This window comes from Neopsephotus bourkii, unplaced genomic scaffold (genome assembly GCF_033783945.1).
Source record: "Neopsephotus bourkii isolate Nb327-2 ecotype Australia unplaced genomic scaffold, CSIRO-AGI_Nbou_v1 NB_168, whole genome shotgun sequence".
Taxonomy (NCBI): Eukaryota; Metazoa; Chordata; class Aves; order Psittaciformes; family Psittacidae; genus Neopsephotus; species Neopsephotus bourkii.
In genome coordinates, this window is record NW_026900684.1 from 12,211,386 (window position 1) to 12,237,218 (window position 25,833).

Sequence of the window (25,833 nt, forward strand, 5' to 3'; positions counted from 1 at the left end):
CTAACCTTCTACAACCTTTACTGTCTGTCTTTCACCAGTAAAGATTAAGCTCCCTGTCTATCAGGTGAAATAATAGTCTGAATAAATCTGAATTACTTCATCTTGACCTATTTTAAATCAGTACAACAGTTTCAGCAGCATGTATCTTTACAAGCTGATTACTGGAATGAAAAGTCCCTAAACATATTCTAAAATGCATCAACCCATTAATTAGTATAATTTTTCATTATATAGAATAACCCTGAGCAAGCACGTTTCAATGGCACATAGTGTTCCAGTGAACAGTGCTACCTGATCCCCTCTGTTACAGAATACAAGGTTTATTCACATAAATCTCTGTGAATTAATGTGAACTGCTGAGACAGGTACTGTACCAAGACAGGATACAGATCAGAAATTCAGCTAAATGTAATAATTTTCACTAAATAGACCTGATTTTTTTTGGCATCACTTAGGATTACATTATGCAGCCCAGCTCCTATGGAAAAAAGTATGTGTTTGTGACTCTGATAATGTCTGAATATTGTTCTCTGCTTCTTATGACTTTCCAAAAGCTATTTTTTAGGCTTACATCTTTTACATCTCTTAAGAGCTTATCTGAATGTTCTTCGAAAGTTGAGAAAAACTTATATAAGTTTTGGTGTGAGAGAAAATAAATTGTTATTTTACTATTTTAAAGGTTATTTAGCTAGTTTTTTCCTTTCTACATGTCAGTACAGGAACAAAAATGTGAAGTGTGATAAGTACTTTTGAAAAAAAATTCTGTAGTTGAACATTTGACATTCAAAACCATATCTTTAACATGTGCAAGATGTTAGAAAGGGTCTATACTTTTTTAATAACCCATGTGATAAGAATCTTCAGTTTCTTTGTATGTATGGCTGACTCTACATGTAACATTAAATTAGATTCTCTAGTCTGAGGCTCTCAGTTTACTCAGAATGTACAAATATTGCCTTAGTCATTTTGGCCACAGTATGAAAATACAACTTTATTATGAAACAAGCAGGAAGGGAAACATCTATAGTAGCATAACATTATAGTAAGAATTGATATGCAATCTACGTGCTAATAAAATTGGACTTTTTGCAGGATTATTAGACTTGAGACAGCTCTGTTCAGCAGGTTCATAAAGAAACAGAGATAATTTTAGGCCATATTATTCAAAAGTCTATTTGAAGTTTGCGCTACATATAAAAGTTCTTAAGGGAAAATTTCTCCCTAGACTACCTGAGACTTGTACTTGCCCTCTAAGCCAGAAATTACTGTTTTCATAACTTGAGAATGAGTGCTTGAGGTGCTACTTACTTCCACTTGCTTCAGCGTGGTAAATAATCTGATCAGATTGATCCGAATAATAAGAATAAAAAAGAAAAAAAAGATTAAGGTTTAAATCAACATTAAAACAAGTAGTATTTGTGACTTAACTAGGTTATGATGGCACCTATTCTCATGAGTTTGAGCCATAGTTGTGAAGCATAGTTTGTACAAAAAGCTGTTAAAGAATAATATTGATCTTACATATATAAAACATTAGAGTTACATTTGTTTTTTCAATTTGCTGTGCATGCATATGACACCTGTAGAGCAGCTTCCAGACTATTTTCTTAAAGTAAGAACATGCAGAAAACCTAATACACAGATTCCGGGTTTATGTGTTTATAACAACACGAAAGCATGCAGAGCGGACTGTTTCTTTCCTGTCAAGTTTTGGCACACACATCTGTGTTGAGATAGGACCAAACACGGGGTTTACTGTCTTTGGAATCAAAAGATTCAGTCTTTTTCCTTTGAGAAAATTTCTCTGTCATGCCAATAGTCCTCTGATTGTGTTAGTTGATGGGATAATGAATGCGGCTTTCGTACAACTATCATGGCTTATGTAGTCAGAGCACGTTGTACCTAATAACTTCAGAACTGGGAGGTCCTGGCCCAAAAGTGCTCTAATGCTAATATTTAAGTGTAGAAATACCTGTACTACTTTTAAGGATCTATTTTCCAGTACCATATGTTCTCACATACTTGTGTAAATCTGTTTTCTGCTTTGTTATTTTTTACTATAAAATACCATGTTCTCATAAGGTGTCCTTTTCTTCTATATTCTCATGTCAGTCCCAGTAAACACAGTAAAAAAAAAAAGATTTTCATCAGTTTAATGTTTCTGAAATGCGTCAAACAATGTAATGTGACAGAATATTTAAAGAGGGCCATATGCAAGAGTAACCATGAAAGTGAATGCATACTGACATCAGATGATAGGCAATTAAGTAGCTCCAACCAAAAACACTTAATAGGAACCATAAAATAAAAAATAAGATCCTAATTATCTTTTTTTTCTTTCCCTTATTCTTAGTGTTAGGGTAGCTAGATCTTAAAAAGCACTCTGGAAAATATAAGTATGCTGAAATCTGAAATTTGGATTTCTCAGTGGAAAATTCCAAAATAGAAAAGGAATAAAAAAAGGGGGGGGTGGGGGGGTGGAAGAGAGAAATCCAAAAAATAATAATAAAAAAATCCAGTGCGGTGTATTTTATTTGTCAGCAGTCAAAATTAAGTTGCATGATCACTTGTTATGTAACCAACTCCAAATTTTAACATATTTTAATCATCCTATGGAAATAATTGATAGAAAGTTTCATGGCAAGAATTCTGATTTGCTGTCTGGTTCTACCATTTAAGTCTTTCTGAGATGGTAGTAAATGAATTAAATGTTCTTTGATAAAAAACTGTGATACTCAAATATCATGCTGTAAATTCTTGATTAGAACATAGTTTATACATGTAAATTATTGTGTGTAGATTAGTGTAGTTCTGCTGTATCTCTTATGCATATTTCTCATATATAAGACATCTACTTTTACTTGGCATATTGGAAATGAACCAAAAATTCACTCTGCATAAAAACTAATAACACAGTAAATGTAATTACATGTCATGTTTGAGAGCTGACTCCAGCACTTGAGCAGCTATGGGGTGTAAAATACTCAAAGGACAGTTTTAATCAGTTTGGTTTGAATTGCCTTAATTTTTGAAGTTGATCTATTTGCATGATAAAGTTTTCAAAATCATTAAAATGGACCAAGATCATTACAGTTTTCTCATTCTTTGTGTTTGAGATAAAAACTATAATATAAATTGTCAAGCAAAGTTTGGGAAATTAAGTTAAAGTGGGAAGAAAGCGTCTCCTCTGAGATCAGATATGGGATGTGTGATGCCCAAAATGTGCCATATGTACCTGTCATTTGGAAAGGAATGCAATTCACAGGAGCAAAGAAAATGTTGTTTTATGTCATATTGTGCGTGACAGTGTCTGGTACCAGATGCTGAAACAGCAAGTTTTGTTTTGTTCTGATACCTAAAAGCCAAAGAGGTACTATCTCCTTTTCTTACTGCTTCTTTTTTTACACCTTAATGAGCTTAGGAAATTATTAGTTTTAGTGTGTCATTTTGGCTACTTCTACAAAAAGGAAAATTTCATACATTTTCTCCTTCATCTAGCTGCCACATGCATCTTTCTGTTAGTGTTATTCAGGCTAATCTTTTACTTGTAGCTAGCACTTCCTCGTGTTCTCCCTTATATATGTACATATACACACACGTATTTTTGGATATATATGTAGGTGTGTATGTCTGTGCCTGTAAATGAGCTCAGTTCTGGCTCTGAATAGCATTTGCACCATTAATGTAGCTGTTATTTCTGGCACCTGTGGTGGTATTTATCATGCAGGGTAGATAAATCAAAGTGGTTAGATGGCAGGTCAGGTATCCATAATGGTGTTGCTGTGCTCCATACCCTGTGATTCCATTCTAACAGTCTTTCTTTTAAACCGATGTTTAGTAGTTAGAGAAAGGAACAGTATCACTCTATTTCACCTATAATGGAGGTTTTTTATAGGGGAGCAGGGTGACCCAAGTTACTATCTGATTCCTTATGCTGACACAAATCCGAATCAGCTGGTATAAGGCTTGGTAAAGTGTTACAGCAAACGTAGAAATCCCACAAGTCTGAATTGTGACGTTTAGTCTTTGCTCAGGACACGATTTTCATCTAATTGTTGTGATAGGACACTTTTGAGCATATATTGCCAAATATGTCATTAAAAAAAAATCTTTTCCCCAGTTCCCTATTGACTTATCGCGGGGGCGTGGGGGGGGAATCCATGACACAAGAGAAAAGCACAATACACTGTTCATAATATATGTAAGTGTATGCATAGATTGCACCTAAGTCTTTCATGGATTGAATCAAAGTTTCAAGAGAGACTTCAACAAAAAATGAATAAACAACTTCTTAGATGCCTGCTGTTGTCGAGGCATTGATAGTTGTTAACATAATGACATGTTTCAATATTACTTTAAAATATAAATAGGAGTTTCACAGTGTTGTTCAATTTAATGAAGTGTGCTGAAGACTATGTCACCAGATATTATAGATTGCTATGTGATAAAGGGAAAGTAAGCTGAACTACAGTTTATTTTCCAGAGCATCACCGTGAAGCTCTGCTGAGTTATGTATGAGCTCATCAGATTGTAGCTTAGTCAGTTTGTAGCTTAGTCAGTTACTGGTAGACTTGGAAAATGATCTTTATTTGGAAGTAGTACTTGTTGACATGGGCAGTGGAAGTGTCCTGGTTTAAGCCCAGCTGGTAACTCAGAACCACCCAGCAACTCGCTTACTCCTCCTCTTGTTCCTTCTCCCGCTTCCAGAGGGATGGGGAGGAGAATCGAAAGAATATAACTCCCACAGGCTGAGATCAGAGCAGTCCAGTAACTAAGGTATAACACAGACCACTGCTGCTACTACCAATGATAATAATGATAAGGGAAATAACAAGGGAAGACAATACAACTGCTCACCACCCACCGACCGATAAGCAGCCCAACCCGAGCAGTGATCTAATCCTTCCAGGTAACTGCCCCCAGTTTATATAGTAGCCATGATGTGCTATGGTATGGAATACCTCCTTGGTTAGTTTGGGTCAGGTGTCCTGTCTCTGCTTCCTGCCAGCTTCCCCTCCTCCTTGGCAGAGCATGAGACTCATAAAGCCCTTGGTCAGAGTAAACATTACTGAGCAGCAACTAAAAACATTGGTGTTATCAGTGCTGTTCCCAGGCTGAAAGTCAAAACCACAGCACTGCACCAGCTACTACAAAGGAGAAAAATGACTGCTACTGCTGAATCCAGGACAGGAAGGTATTCTGTTGCCTAGGGAAACATACATCCAGTGCTTTTACTGTTTTTGTCATCCTCCACACCCTATTATTTCTCTTGTCTTATCTCAGCTTCTGTCAAAGACATGAAATGGAAAAGCAGAGTTCTGGAAGGAGTTCTCTGCTTGCACCAAGAACGCCTTTTCTTTGTCCACTCCAGCAGCTTAATACTGAAGGTGAATAGGACTCCTTACTGCACATCTCTGTTTTCTGCTTAATGTCAGTACTAACTAGCAGTACTGTACACCTTTCAGTCAGTCTGCTACTAATCTGATGATCTTTGTGCTACACATGCTCTCTTTGGTCTTGCGTGCTTTCTCTACCTTTGCTGTGCGTGGGAAAAGAAACCACCTTTTCCATCACTGACCAGCTGTACAGCTGCTTGTTTGCAGTTAGTGAATGTTGGTTTGTAAAGCTGCAATCAAATAAGCTCTCAGGACATTCTTTTATCACCTCTGTGGATCCTGTTTCCCCTTTTCACACTGAAGTGCAGGAAATCAAGTTGGATGTTTCTGCGTTATCTACCTAAATTGCATCTCTGACCCCTTTTGGTAGGGCTTTTGTTACTGTTGCTTTAATGGACATAGAAGTGAAAGTCCATATGGTTGTCATGGGTGCTGTACAGCCTCATTTACAGTAAGATGTGAAAGTATCTGTGCTAGAAGTGCTTATAGTAGTTTGCAAATCATGTCTTTATATATATATATATATATAATTTCATAGTTGCTTTATACGTCATGTATTTATTTCTATATACCTTAATTGTGTTTTGAAGGCATACCTAGGTAATGAAAGTCACCTTTCTCAGTTAAAGGAAGCTGTGTAACATATCTTTATATTATGGGGTTTGCTTTCTTTTTTAGCATAGCTTGAAAGTTCTATTTAGCACCCAGAAGAAAAACATTAAACACTCTGCCTTTTTTTTTTCAGCGTGCAGTGACCTGGAATTCAGGGAGGTTGCAAACAGATTGAGAGACTGGTTTAAGGCACTTCATGAAAGTGGAGTTCAGAATAAGAAGACCAGGATTGTTCAAAGGCCTGAAAGAACCAGTAAGAGATTTCTACTTGTCTTATTTGATGTTCTCTTAGATACTTTTCTGTCATTTGTGTTTCCGTTGCTAAGGCTTGCCTTGTTCTCATGCTTTAAGTAGGTATGTGTATCAAAACCATAACTTTGCATTTTTCTAGAGTTATTTTCTTATTTATGGCTTAGTACCAATATAAGATGTTCACTTTAAACTTTCAACATTGTTTGTCAGGACTCTTGCTTTTAAGAATGATTGGCAGCTACCATTTGCAATCCTTTCATTTGTTAGTGCTATCAAATTGTCTATTTGATAGAGCTTGACAATTAGCTATTGAATAATGAGATAAAACAGAAGAAACAAGTAGGGATTTTGAGCAACTTTTCCATAGAGAAAAGTGATTTACTGAGTGGCAAGTTCTAAGAAATAAGGTACAAGAGCTGTAATTATGTGTGGCCCGTCATTGCTAGTTGATGCCACTGTAGGTACTGAAACAGAAAAACACACGGAAAAGAAACTTGTAAGTAAAAAGGAAATCTTACGGAAATAGTTCAGATAGGAAAAAACTCAGGAGTACTAATAAAGTGGAAACAGTAGGGGGCATAATTTGGTTTTAACCCCCTCAAATTTTTGTTGTTGTTGTTATGAATAGTAGTAGTTTTAAAATGCAATTGTCAAAGGGCTTATTTAAAAAGCAACTGAAGTGTGCAATAATAGTTTCAAGAGTGGTGTCCTGCTGTGAAGGAGAGTCAAATTAGATTTCGAAAGCCATAAAAATCTACCTTTCATTAATAGGAGGAGAAAACTATAAATTTCCCCAGAGCATTTTTCATAGAACTTGGCCAGTGGCTGCTTACCTTAGTTCCTTCATTATTGGCTCATTAGGTATTTGGAGGTTTGTTTTGTTGAGGGTTTTTAGCTTTTGCTTGATTGATGTTTGTGGCATTACTTTGTCTTTTTTTCAAGAAAACCATCTATTTCATTTCATTGGAAATGTCATTTCATTGTGTGATTTTTCATGATAAGGAGGTAAGTAAGTCTGCAAAACACAGTGACTTAAAGCTGGTTATGTGTTATCTAGGAATACTCAACACTGAGAAAAATGTTTCAAAGGTAAGGTGGAAATACAGTAATGTCACTTTTTATTGATACTGAAATAAACACATATAAAAACATGTATTTATGATTTACATTCTGGTTGGGGCCCATAACTGGCATGTGATATGCTTCTCATCCAGGAATGAAAACAGCAGAAATACAAAGTTTGCAGCTCTTAAGTAAGCTTTTATTATATTGTAATAACTAAAATCTAATCTGTCTACTAATATAGGTAGTGTTGACACACTGCTCAGCTAAAAGTTAGATGAAACACTGCACAGGGCTCTGTTCCTTGCTGAATACTCACTTTGTTGAGGGCAACATACTGCATAGGTAAGGACAAAAACACAGCCAGCTTTTTAGAAGCTTGTTAATACAGCAAAAGTTCAGAAAGTAATTTTAAGAATAGTCTTTTCAGGGCCTTTTTTCATCAACAGGTAAGGAAATACAGTCTGTGTGGAAAAGTCTGTTTCCGTTCTGTTACTAACTTTAATTTCTCTGTGAACATGGTACTGTCAGAAATGTTTGACTTGCACTTGTAACAGTGTAGCAGAAATTAATCCTAAACAGTATCGGTGTTGTACAAAATATTATTTGATTGCTGTGCTGGTTTTAATTTAAATTTTCTGTTTCAAAGAGGTATAGCTCATTAACCTTAAAACAGAGGTAGCGTTGTTACAAGAATGATGAAAAGTTGGCCATTTGTCATAGGAGACCTAGGATGTAAACATGGAAGTTAGATGATAGGCTTTGGCATGTTTGTTTTCTTTTTACTATAACAAACCAAATCAAATTATAGAAAGTATTTACATGTGTGTCATTCAGTTTGGCTTATCTGTTCTATTTCTCTTTAAAAAAGTGTGTTGGCAAAACCCACAGTGTTTTATAAAAAATTTGGAAAATAACTGTTTAGAGTCTAGTGTTTTAGTCCTGTGCTCAGTTACTCAAATAGCATATATTTAATTGGGGGGGAAGCTTTCAAATATAATAGATCCTGTTTGCATTATATTTACTTGATTTTATAAATAGCCAATATTTACTTGATTGAATTAATTTGACAAGTTACTGCAAAAAGTCCATCTACAGACAAAGCGATCGAATCAATATGTATATGATCAGTAGTAGTTTTCTTTTATTTGTGAATCTGGGGATACAAAATTGTTTAAAAAGTTGCTTTTATGCAACTGTACTTTTTTTTCTCGTATGTACATTTCTGAGCTTCAAGATTTCTCACTTGAGGCAGCAGAAGGTACTGCGTCTTATGAGAAATTGATATCTGTAGTTTAGAAGAAAATATTAGGTCACTATGTCCCTGTAAACACAAAGAAACTAAAATAATGATAACTATTTAACATGGTAATGTCCTTCCTAACACCACTAGGAAATTCATTAAACTGTTCTTGAAGTGCTAAGCTCTTGAGGAGCATTCCTAATGAAGTCCTTCAAAGTCAGTCTCCAAAGTCATAGTAGGTCCAGGACATCAGGTACATTAATTTTTAAGTATACCAGAGAATCCAGCCCCTGTTTTGGGTATGCCTGAGAGCTACACTTAAAAATAAATCTTGCAAAGAACTTCTTAATCATGTATAACAACCTTATACTTAGCACATGGGACTTAGTGATCTGTACAGAGCAACACCTATGACAAAAAGCCACCTGAATTCAACTGCCCCTTTCAGGGTTCTAATATTCATTACCCTTGGGTAATTAAAAATCTCTTTTGGCACCCTTTCCCCCAGGCTGTCCTTTAGTCATAGAGTTCCTTCTGCATTTAAAAACCATTCTGCATTGAAAAAAAAACAATTTTATGTCATTCCTTCTGGTTGTCTATATGCATTTAGGACTTTTCATATCTCAGTCTCACTTGGGACAGCATGTATTAGAAGGCTTGGGCACAGTCCTGACCAAGGTATATGTATTGCAAGTTTATAGTGCCTTGCTGGGTCTTTTCAGAGTTGTTTCAGGTATTAAATAGTCCACATTGATCTGTACAATCATTAATACAATTTCTAAACAAACCAAAGAATAGTGTTTAAGTTGTTCTGCTAGAGCCATCAATACACTGATAACAAGTTAAAACGTAAGGTGTTTTTACAAGAGTTACAAAATTTTGTCTGACACTTTTTTTTTTTCCTCCAAAACTGAATCTTATTAGTAATATAGACTAGAATATTTCAAATACTTTAATAGGGGTTTATTTCTGGAATCCCATTTGTGTCCAGAGGTATTTGGATTACATATATCTAGAAGTTTCATTATAAATACTAATATAAACACACAAATCTTGTCCTCAGGCCATGTATGGTCTAAATTGAAGAACCAAAGGGGGAAGGGCACTTTACCCCCGTACTACGTAACACCTCTGTTATAATTCCCTGTGGATGGTGAAGCAGAGCACTGAAAAATTGAGATTTTATGTACCCAGTTAAAGTCTGTTAAAATTTTTGTTCTATCTTTGTATTAATTTTGTGTGATAAAACTAGGGAATTAATGCATCAAATGCAAAGCACAAAAATACTGTAGGCCCACAAATATTTACGCTAACAGGCAGTCTATTTCTGAGGAATACTTGTGTGCCTTGTTATATTAGAAGATGAAAGACCAGAGGCCAAAGGTAATAGTGAATCTTCTTATGGCTTGGGCATAATATGATTTTTTGGAGTCTAATATACACTAATAATTTTGAAAATAACATAAAAATATAAGAAGTCTGAAAGAAAATTACTTGTAATTGGTTTGTCTAGAATGAGCATGGTGAGATATTATTACACTAAATTGCCAAATATTCTTACAAACTTGCAGCAGGAAATGACTAATCTTGTAGAGCAACGTGTAAATAAAATGAAGAATTTCAGATGTTTGCTTGGAGGTTTTTACTTCCTTCTGACTATCTTAAGTCCTTATCAATGAAGAAACACAGCTGACATTATGCAGCGAAAAATTAAATTTCCCTGCTCTTCATTGCTGAATTATATTTGGAAACCCTAATGTACAGACAGAACTTGTAAACAGAACAGTCAGACTTGGCTTACTCCTATCAATACCCTCCCACACAGTCATTTTATAGTTATAAAAGATAAAAAGAACTGCCATTTTAAATATCATTTTTGATTCTTTGAAAATGTTGGCTGCCTAGAATTCGGCAACTTCCTGAAATTAGCTCAGAAAAAGTCCCATATGCTGTATTGCAAAGTTACATGGGCTAGCAACCTGAACTATAGTTCTAGTTTACTGGAGTACAAGGTTCTTTCTGCGTGTGTCAGGTTAGGATAAGCCCATGCATCCTTACAGCAAAAGTCCAGAAAAAGAAATCTAGCCTAGAAGTAATTCTGAGCAGGAATTTTAAATTAATGCATCCTAGCTTAAAATTAAGATTTTGAGTTAACTAAATCAGTATTGTTGGCTGAAGTTTATTTTGATTCAGTGTTTTGTACAGAATTATCCTTGTACCCAATGAAACACGTATAGATGTTTCTTGTAACATTTTATTTTATTTCTCCTTCCTCAGGTCCCTTCTGTTAATAAAATGGTCAGTCTCATGTCCCACAGTATACATTTCATCTGAACTGTCACTCTGTTAGAAAACTGGTAGCTTTCAGCAATAGGAATCATCTTGATCCCCCACCTTACAGAATGCTCTAACACACTTTCTGGAAAAGGAGAGACTTCCAAATGCCAACTTTCACAGGTGTTTAAGGGTTGTTGTGGCTGTGCTTTTTTTATTTCCCATTGTCCTGGGTTCAGCGTTTTCAGCTTGGTGTGGCCATAGGCTAGCTAGTCCGGCTAGCTCAGTCAGTAGAGCATGGGACTCTTAGTCCCAGGGTCATGGGTTTGAGCCCCATGTTGGGCTCCAAAAGAACTGTTGTGTTTTAAGCGCAGGCAGCCACTTACTCACTCCTCCCCTTGTTCCTTCCCCTGCTCCCGCAAGGATGGGTAGGAGAATCAAAAGAATGTAACTCCCACGGGTTGAGATAAGAGCAGTCCAGCAACTAAGGTATAACACAAACCACTGCTGCTACCACCAATAATAATAATGATAAAGGAAATAACAAGGGAAGAGAATGCAACCACTCACCACCCGCCGACCGATACACAGCCTGACCCGAGCAGTGATCTAACCCTTCCAGGTAACTGCCCCCACTTTATATAGTGGGCATGACATGCTGTGGTATGGAATACCTCTTTGGTCAGTTTCGGTCAGGTGTCCTGTCTCTGCTTCCTCCCAGCTTCCTCTCCTCCTTGGCAGAGCATGAGGCTCAGAAAGTCCTTGGTCAGAGTAAACATTACTGAGCAGCAACTAAAAAACATTGGTGTTATCAGTGCTGTTCCCAGGCTGAAAGTCAAAACCACAGCACTGCACCAGCTACTAAGGAGGAGAAAAAGGACTGCTACTGCTGAACCCAGGACACCCGTATACCTGTTGTTGTAAAATGAACATCAGTTATCCTAGGTTTATTGTAAGACCTTTGTTACCTTCCCTGTGTCTTGCCTTAGCCAAGGCACTGCTTCTAACTGTGTAATCATAGGGAGCACAAATACATTACAACTTTAGACAGGTGACAGAGAATGTTATGCCTAATGCTATGTGTTCCTTGGGCTAGTATGGAGCCAGATGAGTCTTGTCTAAATCATCACTTCCATGAAGAGCAAATATGACAGAAAACATTCACGTCTGTGTAGTCTTCTTTAGTCCTTCCAGCTGTCTGTCCTGATGAAACTATATTAGGAAGGAAAACTTGTTCCCAGCTTGTGCACAGTAGGCCTCAGCTGTGAGATGCAGTTAACTGAAGGTTTTCTTATAGCCAAAATAGTGGATAAATCCATCACAAGTGAAAATCTTCTTGCTGTGCATCTTGCATGCTGAACAAGTAAAAGCCATGGTCTAGATGGCAGTCAGTACTGTAGCAGAATGCATGTGTGTTTATTCACGTCTGATTTGTCAGTGTCTTTTATTGTACTGGACAGTGTACTGCTATTAGAAAGAATAGTGTAGTTTACTTCCCTTGGCATATTAGGTAAACAGTTTTTATATTATACAATATGTAAGCCGTTTTGTATGAATGCTGTTTTGATTTCTACATAATGTCAAAAGCTATCTGTCTCCCTTAATATGCACTAGGATTTACTACTTAGGAATTTAATATGCAGGAAAACAATGGTTTCGCCTTGAAAAGCAGATTATATTTACTAAGAGTTGATATTCTCCCCCTGAGAAATAATCAGGACACAGGAGCATTTCTGTTGGTTCCTTTTCAAGAAATGTTTTGAATGCTAGTGTGTATGCCACAGAAGAGTTCCTGTAAATAATAGTGTATGTGTGTATCGGACACAGCTAACGTCTTCTACATAGGCAAGAGGCCTGGCAGTTTCTGAATGTCTCCTCCATATCCATATGCAAATCTGCATATACTTTACAGTTAATGCAGGAAAAACAAACATGAAGTCTGAGCTCTGGCTGCGGGAATGATTAACTTAGCCTGTTCCTGATGGACCTTTTTCCAAGCAACAGTTTAGGAAGATGCAAGCTGTATTAGGAGGCCTGATACTGGAAGCCGGCTTGCTCTTAGCAATCATCTTTTCCATGGTCTCCTCCAGTCTGTAGAGTACATCAGGTAAAGATGAAATACCGTAACTTCCAGGACATTGATGAGGCTGAGTATCATGCTTCTTTTTCATAGAATTGAATATATGGTATAGGATGAAAAAAAAAAGGACTTCAACGAGTTACCTGGGATTTATGCTCTTAGTTCTGTAAACACTGCAAACCACTTAAGCTTCACTCTCCTGATTTATAATGCCACTGAAATTCCGCAACAGAATTATTTTCCAGGAAGTCACTGTAGATCATTTATTACTGTACATAATGTGTGTTATAGGTATAATGTTTGACAAGAAAACTCGTATTTCTAAATGCTTTGAGACTGATGGTGAGATTAATTATTTTACCAGGTTAATTTAATACTGTTTATAAATGAAGATGACATACAATTTATGAGTATTATTTCAGTAGCATGCACTGTATCTATGTACCGCGGGAGCAATTTCCATGATGCAGCATTCTTTTGTGGTGTCTGAGCTCAGCAGCTGCTGTATCTTTCCTGCTGTATGATTATTTTATTTAGATGTTTGTTTTCCTCTTAGGATTTGATACCAGCATTTTGCCAATTTGCAAAGACTCCCTTGGCTGGATGTTTAACAGGCTTGATACGAACTATGACCTTTTGTTGGACCAGTCAGAACTTGGAAGCATTTACCTTGACAAGAATGAGCCATGCACCAGGGCATTCTTCAATTCTTGTGACACATACAAGGACAGTTTGATATCTAACAATGAGTGGTGCTACTGCTTCCAAAGACAGCAAGGTAAAAGATAAGAAAACCTTCATATGTATATGACTGACCTTTTTGTAGTGCTTTTTTTAACATTTTAAAGTTACAGTGAACTACATGCTCTTAAATGCTGTACCATGAATTTGTGTTAAGGTTTTTTTGCCTCCTGGGAATACCTAAAATGAACTAAAAACAAACAAACAACCCAGACTAAATGCAAAGGCTTGCTAGAAATTCACTGATTCTAAATGAAGTGCAGAAGACTGACTAATGCTTTTACTGCAATACAGTTTCTTGTGTCAGCTTCCAATAAATATGCAAAGAAAGGAGATCAAAATAAAGAATAAAAGTACTTAGATGGTTTCTTTACCAATCTACTTGCCTACATTATAAATAAACTTTTTTTTTCCTGTAAGAGGGCATCTTAATGTTCTATTTTGTGAGCCTATTAAAATAACTAAATTAATATTATGGATAAAGTTATTTTCAGTCATTTGGACCTAAAACCAATTCATTTTTACTACTTAGGTGAATTTCTTGTTAATGTCCTGATGTGATTCGTCTAAACAAATAAACACAACCTAAAAGCAGTATTTTCATGAGGATCATATAACAATTATAGATCTAGGTGAGACACCACGTAAATTATGTAATTAAACTAGTTGTAATCAATCAAAGAATTTAATCATTAAATATTGGATGAACCTGCGCAGAATGGCCCCTTATTTTTTCTTACTAACATGAGATTTTCAAAGGGTTAAACAGCAAAATTTTGATATCGGTTTTTAAATCTCACTTGTGTTCTTAAAACTCTCATGGTAAATTCCCATTAACGCTCAGCATCTATGGTTTGTCTCTGATCCCTGCAGAAATAAAGATTTTTATCATGCCACATCTTCCAGTTGTAAATCTAAACAAAAATAAAGCTGTACTTCTGTGGGTACGTACTAAATAAACTTCTTTGGTAAACCTTAAAAAGTTAACATTTAATCATTCAAAACACCTGGTTTGTTTCATACTAGAACTATATTTTGGTCTTTCCTTTTATAAGCATGTATGTACTGCTAATAAAATTAGTAATCCATCCCAGAAATAAAGTAGTTCTTAAAGTAAAGAACATAACATGTTTTGTTTGGTTGTCCTTAAGATTAAAAAAAAAAAAAAAAAAATCACCAGAATCATGTCAGCTTAATGTATGAACACCCTTACGCTTTGGAGGGCAGCATAATTCTTTTAAATTGCCAGAGAAAGTACAGCACATAACACATGGCCTAGTACCGACCAAGGTTCTTACACCAATTGGCTTTTCTGCCAATTTCATATAATGCATATACAGCATAACCAAGGCATTAGGGAACCACTTCCACAGATGAGTTTCACATACTTTTGTATTCTATAGCCTATAAATACTGTCTGTCTAAAATATTTTGTCAGTGTACCACTACAGGCCAATGATGGTATCATAAAGACTAATCTAAAACACTACTAAATTATATTAATGGTACCCTGAAGGCTAAAAATCAGGGATCTGTCTTTCAGTGACACTGATTCTCCCCACTGCAGAATCCAACATTATCAAGCTTTTCTTCCTTTCCAGTTTTCTCACTGTCTTAACCATGTTGTTGTGATAAGGTACTGATTTAAACTTCAGTTTAAACACTGGTACCACAGTGTGCTTGAGTGTATAGTAAAAACTATGTATTCTCAAAATGGTAAATGAGGTGAAATCTCAGTTTTGCCCATCCTTACATATTAAGCATGTACTCCGTTCTTCCAGATTAACGCTGTCAACAAAAGCTGTATTATCCCTCTTGTATGAAGATGTAAGGAGGAAAAAAAGCTTATAGTCTTCTTCTGTCACGTTATTATCTCTTGCAGAGCTATCTGAGTCCTAACTCCCTTGTGTATTAATGACCTACTTAATTCCCTGTGTTAAAGTTTGGTTATGTTTTACTTGATTAAACAACCTAAATAAGACCTTTAACTAGACTGTTGCTATTAATAGCAAAGAGATGACTAGGTAGAGAAATTCAGTGGCTTCTTTTTGATGTTTACTAAAATAAGTTGATATTAACAGAATGCTTCAAGCCATTTAGACAGTTGTCTGTATTCACTGAGCATAGTAGGTGCTTTCTGAGCAGATCTAAAATTTTATAGCACTGCTGTTGATTAACAGTCTTCAAAGTGAATACAAATTTTAGTCAACAGGATGTATCATACTGGGATAGAAGTTCTGATGTGTTTTTTTAAATACCCTCTTGCTTTTTGATCTTAGCTTCACAGTTCAAGACTGTGAGAATCAGACAAGTACTTGCAACTCTTCTTCATTCTTTCTTTCTGCTTGAGGTCTCACATGATGCATTACAGTACACCAGACCCATTACTACACATTAGTCACAACTTCTAGTCAATATACAGTTTCTCATAAATAGTTAAGTCAGACCTTTCTTGCTCAGTATAAGATCTTCCTGTAGTAGCTGTCCCACTTTGACTAATGCTTAAACGCTTACGTACCACTCAGTGGTGCTCATTGCTTTTTTTCTTGGCCTTATTCTGCTTCAAGTGTAGTTTAGTATTTCTGAGGTACATCCAAGACACTAATTAATTTCTGCAAAATTTCAAGATCTGCATTTTGACAGTGCTCTTTGCAAGACTTCCTGTACACTTTGGTCAGTATTGCCCTCCAGTTTCAACTACAGTTCACTTCAGCAGCCCTCTTCAGAACTTTTCTTAGTTTGATGCTAGCTTAACATTTCAGTGGTTATCTGAACACTGAGGCACTTGCAGTGTTGCTTTTTTATGGGTTGAATTTCTTTGTGCCACTACTTGATTGTTACAGTCTTGATTTTATTGCGTCACTGCTTCAGAGTAGGAGAGTACCTATTTTGCTGGGAATATTAATTCTTAGAACCTAAGTGTTTCTTTACCACAGGCCTCTTCATGGGTCTGTTAGTCCAGCACTTCTCTAGGTGCCTTTTTCTTTCATGCCTTTCTGCCTACAAGGCTGGAATGCATCTCTATGACTTTAAAATTAGTTCATCTTAGAGAAGAATGATAAATAGATAAATACTGTGATTCGTATTTGTTACATTGGTCTTTTCAGATCGCAGGAATTCAAATATGTTTATAGGTGGTTATAAAGGAAAGTATAATGTGCCTTAACTCATAATTGAGATCCCCAGAAAAGATTTCTGGAAATGCAGAATTGATGCTTCAAATCCCTAAAGTCCAAGCCTTGTTTGTCCAAGAACAATTATAGTACTTGTTCACAAGCACAGGCAAGGCATAACTTGGCAGCTTGATCTGCAGTGGGCCTTATGCCAGAAGATGGGGGCTCTACTGAATATTGCCTACTTGATAGATGGAAAATCACTGTTTTGTAATTGAATAAGGCAAAGAATCTGTGAATGCTGGAGTTGCACTGTGTGGGTAGCATTTCCTTGAGACATGTCTGTTAAAAATCTGACTTTCTTAGTCAGATCTACCAGTTTTACTCCCATTGCTCTGTTGATGTGCCTATTTTTGGTAAATCAAACCTTAAGCATACTAGCTTTGCAGCATCTGTTGGCACAACTGAATACTGATTTCTCAAGGGGCAGTATTAATAACATGGGATAGTCTGGTGTACGTCAGAATTTTGAGCACTGATGCTTCATGAATCACTCAACAATGCTGTGGTATTGTCAGAGAGACAGTTTCTGCCACATCTGTGGAAGTAGATTAAGGATGAAGATGATTAGGTCTCAATTATTTGTCTTCAGATCATCAGAAAGACTGATGTCAGATTCATTTCTGTTTCAAAAGGAGCCACCAGACTGATTTTTGTAAAGGGATTCTTTCTCCTTGCCTCAAGACTCACAAAGGCTGTCCAGTGACACTGGTTTTCTATTGAAATAAGTTCAGAAATCTAAAAGAAAGCTTTTCCAAACTCAGGAACTAACTGCAAAATAAAGAAGGAAGCAGCATGCTCTGAGGAGAGAGGAAAAAGGATATTCTGTGGACCAAAAGGGATTGGTTGAACTCCTAGCCTGTCATTCTGTTTGACAGTTTTAAGTACCTGAGTGATTTAGTATTGTTAAGAGGTTTTGATGTTTTTATCCTGAGAAGCAAAGCTTAAGTGTGAATCTTGAAGACTTAGCTTCTGAGAAGAAGAGAGTTTCGGGTAAGTAACATTCTCACATTGCCTTGTTAACTTTTGGTTAGTGGTATTCCTTTTTATAATTATACCACCAAAGTTTTATAGCTTTAAATTAAGATAGTTTTTCTTTAGGCATAGTCTGTCATTTTTACATTTCCATGTTAGTACTTATGTGTGCAACTCTGTGTTTCTAATTTAGAATTTTTTTTCCATAGAAAAAAATACGTAATTTTCCTATTTGACTAGTTCTCCGTTAGGGTATTTCCTCTCTTCTTCAGAAGACAGAATAGAGTAGAATCATTTAGACTGGAAAGGACCTTTAAGACCATCAAGTCCAGTTGTTAACCAAACACTGACAAGTCCACCAAAATCCTAGATCCTTGTAGCCCATGGTACCTGTGTGCATAAATGACTGTCATTTTTTTAGATTACCTATTAACTGGAAATACCTTTGGTTTAAGACTAACTGATCCTCAGAATGTTGTACAATTAAGAGCTTAACTCTAAATACCCAGAAAGTCGGAAACCTTAGTTTTGAAAGGTAATGAACATCTCTTGGCATAATAGTGAGCATGATCATCATGAAAACACTTCTTATATGAAGAAATGTAAAAATCATGTAGCCTCACCATATGCTCAAAGACTAAACACTTAAAACCCAAACCCACACAATTATGTCAAGTCCCAGTGAGCTAAAAATGTATGCAAGTAAACTCAGTAATACTATTTCTGATTCAGAATGAGAAATGTCTTTGTGCTAATGATATAGTGTAGAATGCAATATCAGAGATTAGTTCTTTGCTGTCTTTTATTCTTTCACTTACTTGGCAGTAATGTGTACACATTCACTTCTTATTTCATTCACATTCATGGATCATATTGTGGCTTATTTTTAAAAACAGTAGAAAATCAGATTATTTGGAACTGGAGTCAGTTCTAACTGAAGAATGGAAAACTGAAGTTTAATACCTATTCTGCCTCTTAGAACCATCTGAAGTTTGGCCACTGATTTTAACTTGGTTTGCTGAACATGGGGCTTTGTACCTATCAATCTGTTGCAGTAGAATCACAATCTTGCAGACTTCAGTGGAGGAAATTCTTATTTTGTTAGTGTAGTGTATGAAATACAAAACTTGAAGATGACTCATAACGAGGACAGAAGAGAATTAAGAGACATCCTGTTTCTAATGAATACATGAGAAGAGCTTCACAGTCATAGTCTGATTTCTGTAGTCTGATAAAATAGGGTGTGATAGAGTTACTATTTTAGTCTGGCGTTCCTCCATCTTCCAAACTAGTGACTAGATGCTTACAGTTGGGTTAACTGAAAATGGGCTTCTGCAAAGATCCTGGTGGTGCTCTTAATTCATAATTCTGGAGCTGTAGCAAGGTGCAGTAATTCTTTTATTTCAGAGCTTAGAACATGACTACTAACGCAGGATGTGTTTCGTAAGATCAGTAGTAAGAGTGACCTTGGAACATAGCAAACTGAAAACTTAGTCATACGCTTTCTTTCCTAGATACAGTGTAATCTGTTTAACATTTTTTATGTCATTTTAGATCCACCTTGCCAGACAGAACTCAGCAACGTTCAGAAGCAGCAAGGAGGAAAGAAGCTCCTAGGTGAGCCATAGATCATTCTTTTGAAGGTTTTATTGCTTACATAAATAATCCTAGTGAAACAGCAACATAAAATCAATATTAATCCAACAAAGATAGACCGCAGTAAATTCCAGCAACAGAATTTATGAAATTTTTGAAAGCTATTAAACTTAGTTTTATTACCTTGCCTACCAAAAGATATTACATGTGTTTTATTACACTAATCAAAGGTACATTTTTACAGTTATAGAGGGGACAGTCTAAGGCACTCCTAAATTAGTATCTCTGCTGACCCTTTACCTGTAATATTCTTAAAGTAATTGAAATCTTTGTTGTGAATCAGTTCATACTGTATCAATATAACTTCATTTTACCATCGGACACTGTATAGAAGCTGCAATAGAAAGCTTGGCCCAAAGTAGGCAAAACTATTTCTGCAAAGGATAGTTTTTAACAACAACTATACACTTCAAAAAGCTTTCATGTGAATGTTTTGTTCATTGTAGTTTGTCTACCATGTTTCTTTCAAAAAGTCTCTGTTTACGCCAAATGAAAAACGGTGGATTATTGAGCCTTTGGCAAGTCATTGCCTCATAAAATAAGTGCCTGATTTTGTTTCTTGTACTCTTGGTGGGAAACCCTTTTGGCTTAGAGTCTAATTTGCCTAGGTGTTTTGCATATAAATGCAATTTTAACATTTTTTTGTTAACGTTTGTTGTTTATAAAATTAGTGTGTTACACTGCATTAGTCTTCTGTTGGGGGGTAATTAAATATTAGTGAGTAAATAAATGAATTGTAATATATATATTTAAAATTAGCTCCTAAGCCTTGTAGCAGATAGTTTGTTAAATCAGAAAGCCTGGTACTTATCATTGTTTGTATTCCACAGATTTCAGAATATCCCATTCAGGGTTGGGTCCTACATTTGAGCCTTTTCCCGAGCATTCAGTGTAGATCTTGATTGAGACGTTCAGGGAGTAAGGAATGCATATCACAGCATCAATGAGAAATTTCAAGGAAGATTGGTCACTGTTATATCTTGAGATCAGTCCAAGATTGATTCATGCTATTTCTCTCCTACATTTGATATATTCTGTCACTTTCTGCTTAACTGAATTAAGTAATAGTAATAGTAAACCAGTCAGTGGAATGAGGAAAACCAGCAAAATGTAGTTACTTCTTGCTAGAATTGTTACATTGGCCAAGAGGCGTTTTTTAATATCCTTATTCAATATTTATATATCACAGGGCAGTACATCCCCTTATGTGATGAAGATGGGTATTACAAACCAAGTCAGTGCCATGGAAGCGTAGGGCAGTGCTGGTGTGTTGACAGATACGGTAATGAGTTGACAGGATCCAGAACAAATGGTGCGGCAGAATGCGGTGAGTTAAAAACCCTTTGTGGCATTTGGTTTACAGGTGTTTCTTCTTTGATTACCAGCCAGATTAAATTTCTTCAGTAAGAGCAGATGGGGGGGGCCCAAGTACATAAATTTTGAAACAATACCATTGAAACAAAAATTTGTTATTGGTATTACTTCATTATTTTTGCAGCTCCTTTCACTTTGTCAGCTATTAATAGACCTCATATATGTGCTTGGCATAGTGTATATAAACTTAGGGAAAATCAGTTATCTAGAACAGCATTAGACAAGCCCCAAAATGCTTGATTAAATCCTTTTGAGTAGTCAGCATTCTAGTGAATTCAATTTGACTTTTTGTGTTTTTTTGTGGTTTTTTTACTTTAAGTTTGAGGGAATTGGCAAAAGTTCCTAGCACACCAAATCCTCCTTATTTTTTCCTTCCCTGCAGCACTCTGCAGCTTCTTCCAAGAATTCCCATGTCACTTTGATTTGACGTCCCAGATACAAAAAAAGGCAAAAGAAAAATTTCCTTTTTTAAGGAATTACTCCTTACATTACTCCGTTCCACTTCTTGTGCAACAAACAACATAGCCTAAAACAAAGAGTGAATTTAACACAATGTTTGATTTACAAGGTCAGGCCTCGAGATTGTTCATCTAACCCAGGATTCTTTCAAGCTTAATGGAGAATTCTAGATAATTCAAGATAGTATGTAAGAACTGAATAATAAACAGTGTATATTTTCGTTAGTCCTTATTGTCATCTGTAAGTTGAACATAAATCTCTTTCATTTGTTCCTGATGCTCATTGCAGTTCTACAAAACCATAAAATTTGTCTCCATTTGTTAACATTGAGAAATTAATCCCTGTTGAAGTGGTTTTATTTTAAGACAAAAAGGTCTTCGTATTGTTTTCTTTCTATGTCACACTTTGTAGTTTAAAATAAGTAACTATCCTGAAACTAAATACCCTGGTTTGCCCATTTAATGCTTATATATGTATTATGTAACAAATATGTATTATATCTTTTGCACCTTTTCTATAACTATCATACCTTTTCAGCTATCGATTTAGAGACTTCAGGTGATTTTGCCTCTGGTGATTTCCATGGGTGGACAGATGATGAAGATGATGAAGATGAAATAATGAATGATGAAGATGAAATTGAAGATGATGATGAAGATGAAGGAGATGATGATGTTGATGATGACGATGACCATGATGGATATATTTGATAATATTAGGGTCTCCATAATTGTACCTTTCCAAAATTCTAAAGATGACATTTCATAAAATCCCTTTGTTCTCAAAGATCAAAAGGATTCTAACAAACATGTATATTTTGTATGATTATTTCAAGCATTGCAGCTGGAGTCATAGATTTTTTTTTTGTTTGTTTAAATAAGAATAATTATATTACGTGCTTTTGAGTTTTTAAATGCCTTTGCGCTGAAGAAAACACATTGGAAGTCTAGCCTGAAGAAAGAAATGTAATGTGCTACTGAAAACATAAATGAGCAAAACACACTGTAAAGAAAACTGGTATCTAAAACTCCAGTGAAAAGATATATGTCCTTACTTGGAGCTGTGCATGACCTCTTCAGAACACATACTGTAACTTAACTTTAGTTCTGTCGGTGTTTCAGGCCCTGTGGGCTTTGCAAATTGTCCATTTGATGAATCAAAAATGTTTTATAGTAGAAAAGCATTGGTGCACAAGTAGCATCTCACCAGCCTTTAATTAACCAAAGGTATGGAGATAAATTTTCAGGAGGGAAAAATAAAGCAAAGTTCTTCTTTGTGTTTGCATCAGTAGTTACATTTTTTGTTTACAAAATGGCTAGGTTATTGAAAGGATTTTTCAAAAGCAGTAGCGTGGATAAGCACCAATTCTGTAATTGTAAAGTTTTTGTGTAATTTCTTTTTTTTTTTTCTTTCCTGTCAAGATTGTATAGGTGTTACCAGTATTTACTCAAACATTGCTTCACCCTTTTTTATTTCGCTGCATTTCTCTCTAATCAGAATAGCGTAAAATATTTTACATGGGGGAAAAAATTTGCTTAAAATTATATTACCTTTATATATGACAGTGGTTCAGAGTATTGGCACTAGCCCCAAAGTAGTTTTGAATAAATGTATAATAATGCTTTTTATTTTCTTAATTCAGGAAATAGTTTTGCATCTTAATTCCTGTTACTTTCTGTTACTAGAGCAGAAACTTAGAGAACGTATTGTAAAGGTGCCTTGCAAAATAGAAATAGAGAGGTTTTAGCATGCATACCAGTATAGGATGTTAGGCAGTAGCTAAGCACACCCAATTACCAAATTAATACCAGTATAGGTATTGCTGCTGGAATGAAGAAAATGGGTTTGGTTTTGTTCTGGTTTTTCTTTCTCCTATTGTTATGTAATTACCATGTGGACTAGATTATAATTATTGTGTAGAGTAGCACTTAAGATTTGATTGTAGAGAAAATTACTTTAATCACTGTATTTATGTTAGCATGTTAATTAATTGTGTAGACATTTTGGGACTCCACCATCTTTGTTCATATCATTTCTGTTGCTTTCTGCCCACAATAAAATTGACGTGACCTGTATAATGTAATACTACAGGTTGTATAATTTCAAAATTGGATCACTGGTTTCCCATCATTAATTAAAAGGGATATCAGTTTCTTATTTGAATTAATTTCTACACATTAAATGCTAAATTTAATGTTTATCCTATGTAATATTGCAGCATATAATGCATTTTCTTTTTTACTGTTTCTGTATAGTTTGCAAAATAAAGACTTGTAACCAACCTTTGGCCAGTATAGCCCATCATTTTGAATTTTTGCATAGTTTGAAATTTTCAAACAGGAAGAATTAGTGTTTCACCTATTTAAAATGTATTTATTTGGTACATTTCACCTATTAAAAATGTATTTATTTGAATAAAGCCATTTATTAATGTTTTATTTTACAGTAATTAATTTTTGACTGAGGCAAAACCCATACGAAGCTTTTATTTTTCTGTATTTTTTCCTGAATTTTCTATAGCTGTGTTATGTCTTTTCCCACGTTGTCTTCATTACATAGTAAAGAAAGGAGATACTTCTTTTGAAACTCTGTCATAATTTATGGGGCATACTTAATATTATTTTCTTAAATAAAAATAGTTAAGAGTTTACCATTCCAATATAGTGGGATTTTACCAGAGGACAGTTTCTTATGTCTGAAATTAACTGATATCTAAATTGATTTTAAATAAAGAAGCTAAAGAAAAATTGTTGTCAGTATTGGTTGATATGGCAAGTACTGTTGTGGGGGGAGTGTTTTGTGGTGTGATAAATGGTCATTAGATGACAAACTGAAAACAGATTTCATTAAAACTTGTGATATTAGCAGAATTAAAGTATGGAAAGAGAACTTGTAATGGGTTTAGCCTTACGTGATTACAGAATGAAGGTCATTCTAAAATGAATCGTCAAGTAGAAGAGCACGAAAGAACTCATATTCTTTCTTCCCTGAAAATCCCCCGTTGAACTGGAAGAAGAGGGAATATGCATGTATTTTAGCCTCGAGTATCTAAGCTACCTATCATAAAGTTTGAAGTATGTCAAGATTGCTAAATTTACTAAAGAGCAGTGACAATTCCGATTCAGGATGACTTTTGGCGAATTTCTGTGGTCCAAAATTAAAATCAGCAACAACACTCGGGTTGTTTCTCATTCATGAGGAAAAGCCAGACAAGATACTGATAGTGTGAGTTTCTTTAAAAACATTCTTCTTTTTGTCTATGGATTAATATTATGGTGTTGATTTGCTTTTGTGATACCAAATGTACCAGAAACTACTTCACTGCAACACTAAATAAATGCATGAGACGAGGAGCAGGTAGAATAAGTAAAGGCAAAGGCTTATAAAAGAAAATCACTAATTCATAAGGATAGTTAGGGTTGGAAAGGACCTTAAGTTCATCTAGGTCCAGACCCTCTGCCACAGGCAGGGACACCTCACACTAAACCATGCCACCCAAGGCCTCATCCATCCTGGCCTTGAACACTGCCAGGAGTGGAGCATTCACAGCTTCCCTGGGCAACCCATTCCAGTGCCTCACCACCCTAACAGGAAAGAATTTCTTCCTTATTCCCAATCTAAACTTCCCCTGTTTAAGTTTTAACCCGTTACCCCTTGTCCTATCACTACAGTCCCTAATGAAGAGTCCCTCCCCACCATCCCTATAGGCCCCCTTCAGGTACTGGAAGGCTGCTCTGATGTCTCCACGCAGCCTTCTCTTCTCCAGGCTGAACAGCCCCAACTTTCTCAGCTGACCTTCATATGGGAGGTGCTTCAGTCCCCTGATCATTCTCGTGGCCCTCCTCTGGACTTGTTCCAACAGTTCCATGTCCTTTTTATGTTGAGGACACCAGAACTGCACACAATACTCCAAGTGAGGTCTCACAAGAGCAGAGGGGCAGGATCACCTCCTTTGACTTGCTGGTCATGCTCCTTTTGATGCAGCCCAGGGTACGGTTGGCTTTCTGGGCTGCAAGCGCACACTGTTGGCACATGTTCATTTTCTCATCGACCAACACCCCCAAGTCCTCTGCAGGGCTGCTCTGAATCTCTTCTCTGCCCAGCCTGTAGCTGTGCCTGGGATTGCTCCGACCCAGGTGCAGGACCTTGCACTTGTCATGGTTAAACTTCATAAGGTTGGCATCAGCCCACCTCACAAGCGTTTCAAGGTCCCCCTGGATGGCATTCCTTCCCTCCAGCGTATCAACCGAACCACACAGCTTGGTGTCATCGGCAAACTTGCTGAGGCCACACTCAATCCCACTCTCCGTGTCACCGACAAAGATGTTGAACAAGGCCTGTCCCAACACCAATCCCTGAGGGACACTACTCATTACTGGTCTCCAGCTGGACGTTGAGCCTTTCAGAAGGGGTTTGCTCCTTTCTGTCATATCCGAAAACTTTGCACTGGGATATGTCCTCATGAGTCAGAAAACAGTAGGGAGTCCTTGATTTTAAAACTTCATTATTTTTACAGTGTCACTGTCATTGGTTTTT

General features: G+C 36.1%; 1 protein-coding gene across 3 annotated transcripts in view; it reads left to right on the plus strand.

The window, feature by feature from the left end:
• The window catches only part of SPOCK3 (SPARC (osteonectin), cwcv and kazal like domains proteoglycan 3), a 182,322-nt gene extending 158,587 nt beyond the window's left edge, over window positions 1-23,735 (plus strand). For 2 of the 3 annotated variants that reach the window (XM_061373037.1, XM_061373045.1), the window contains exons 7-11: window positions 6,142-6,261; window positions 13,476-13,697; window positions 19,363-19,425; window positions 20,654-20,791; window positions 21,835-23,735. In XM_061373037.1, coding sequence (XP_061229021.1) covers window positions 6,142-6,261; window positions 13,476-13,697; window positions 19,363-19,425; window positions 20,654-20,791; window positions 21,835-22,007 — 716 coding nt within the window. In that variant the 3' untranslated portion in view covers window positions 22,008-23,735. The remainder of the gene's footprint in view (window positions 1-6,141; window positions 6,262-13,475; window positions 13,698-19,362; window positions 19,426-20,653; window positions 20,792-21,834) is intronic. The other variant, XM_061373054.1, reaches the window with a different exon arrangement.
• The last annotated feature ends 2,098 nt before the right edge of the window (window positions 23,736-25,833 follow it).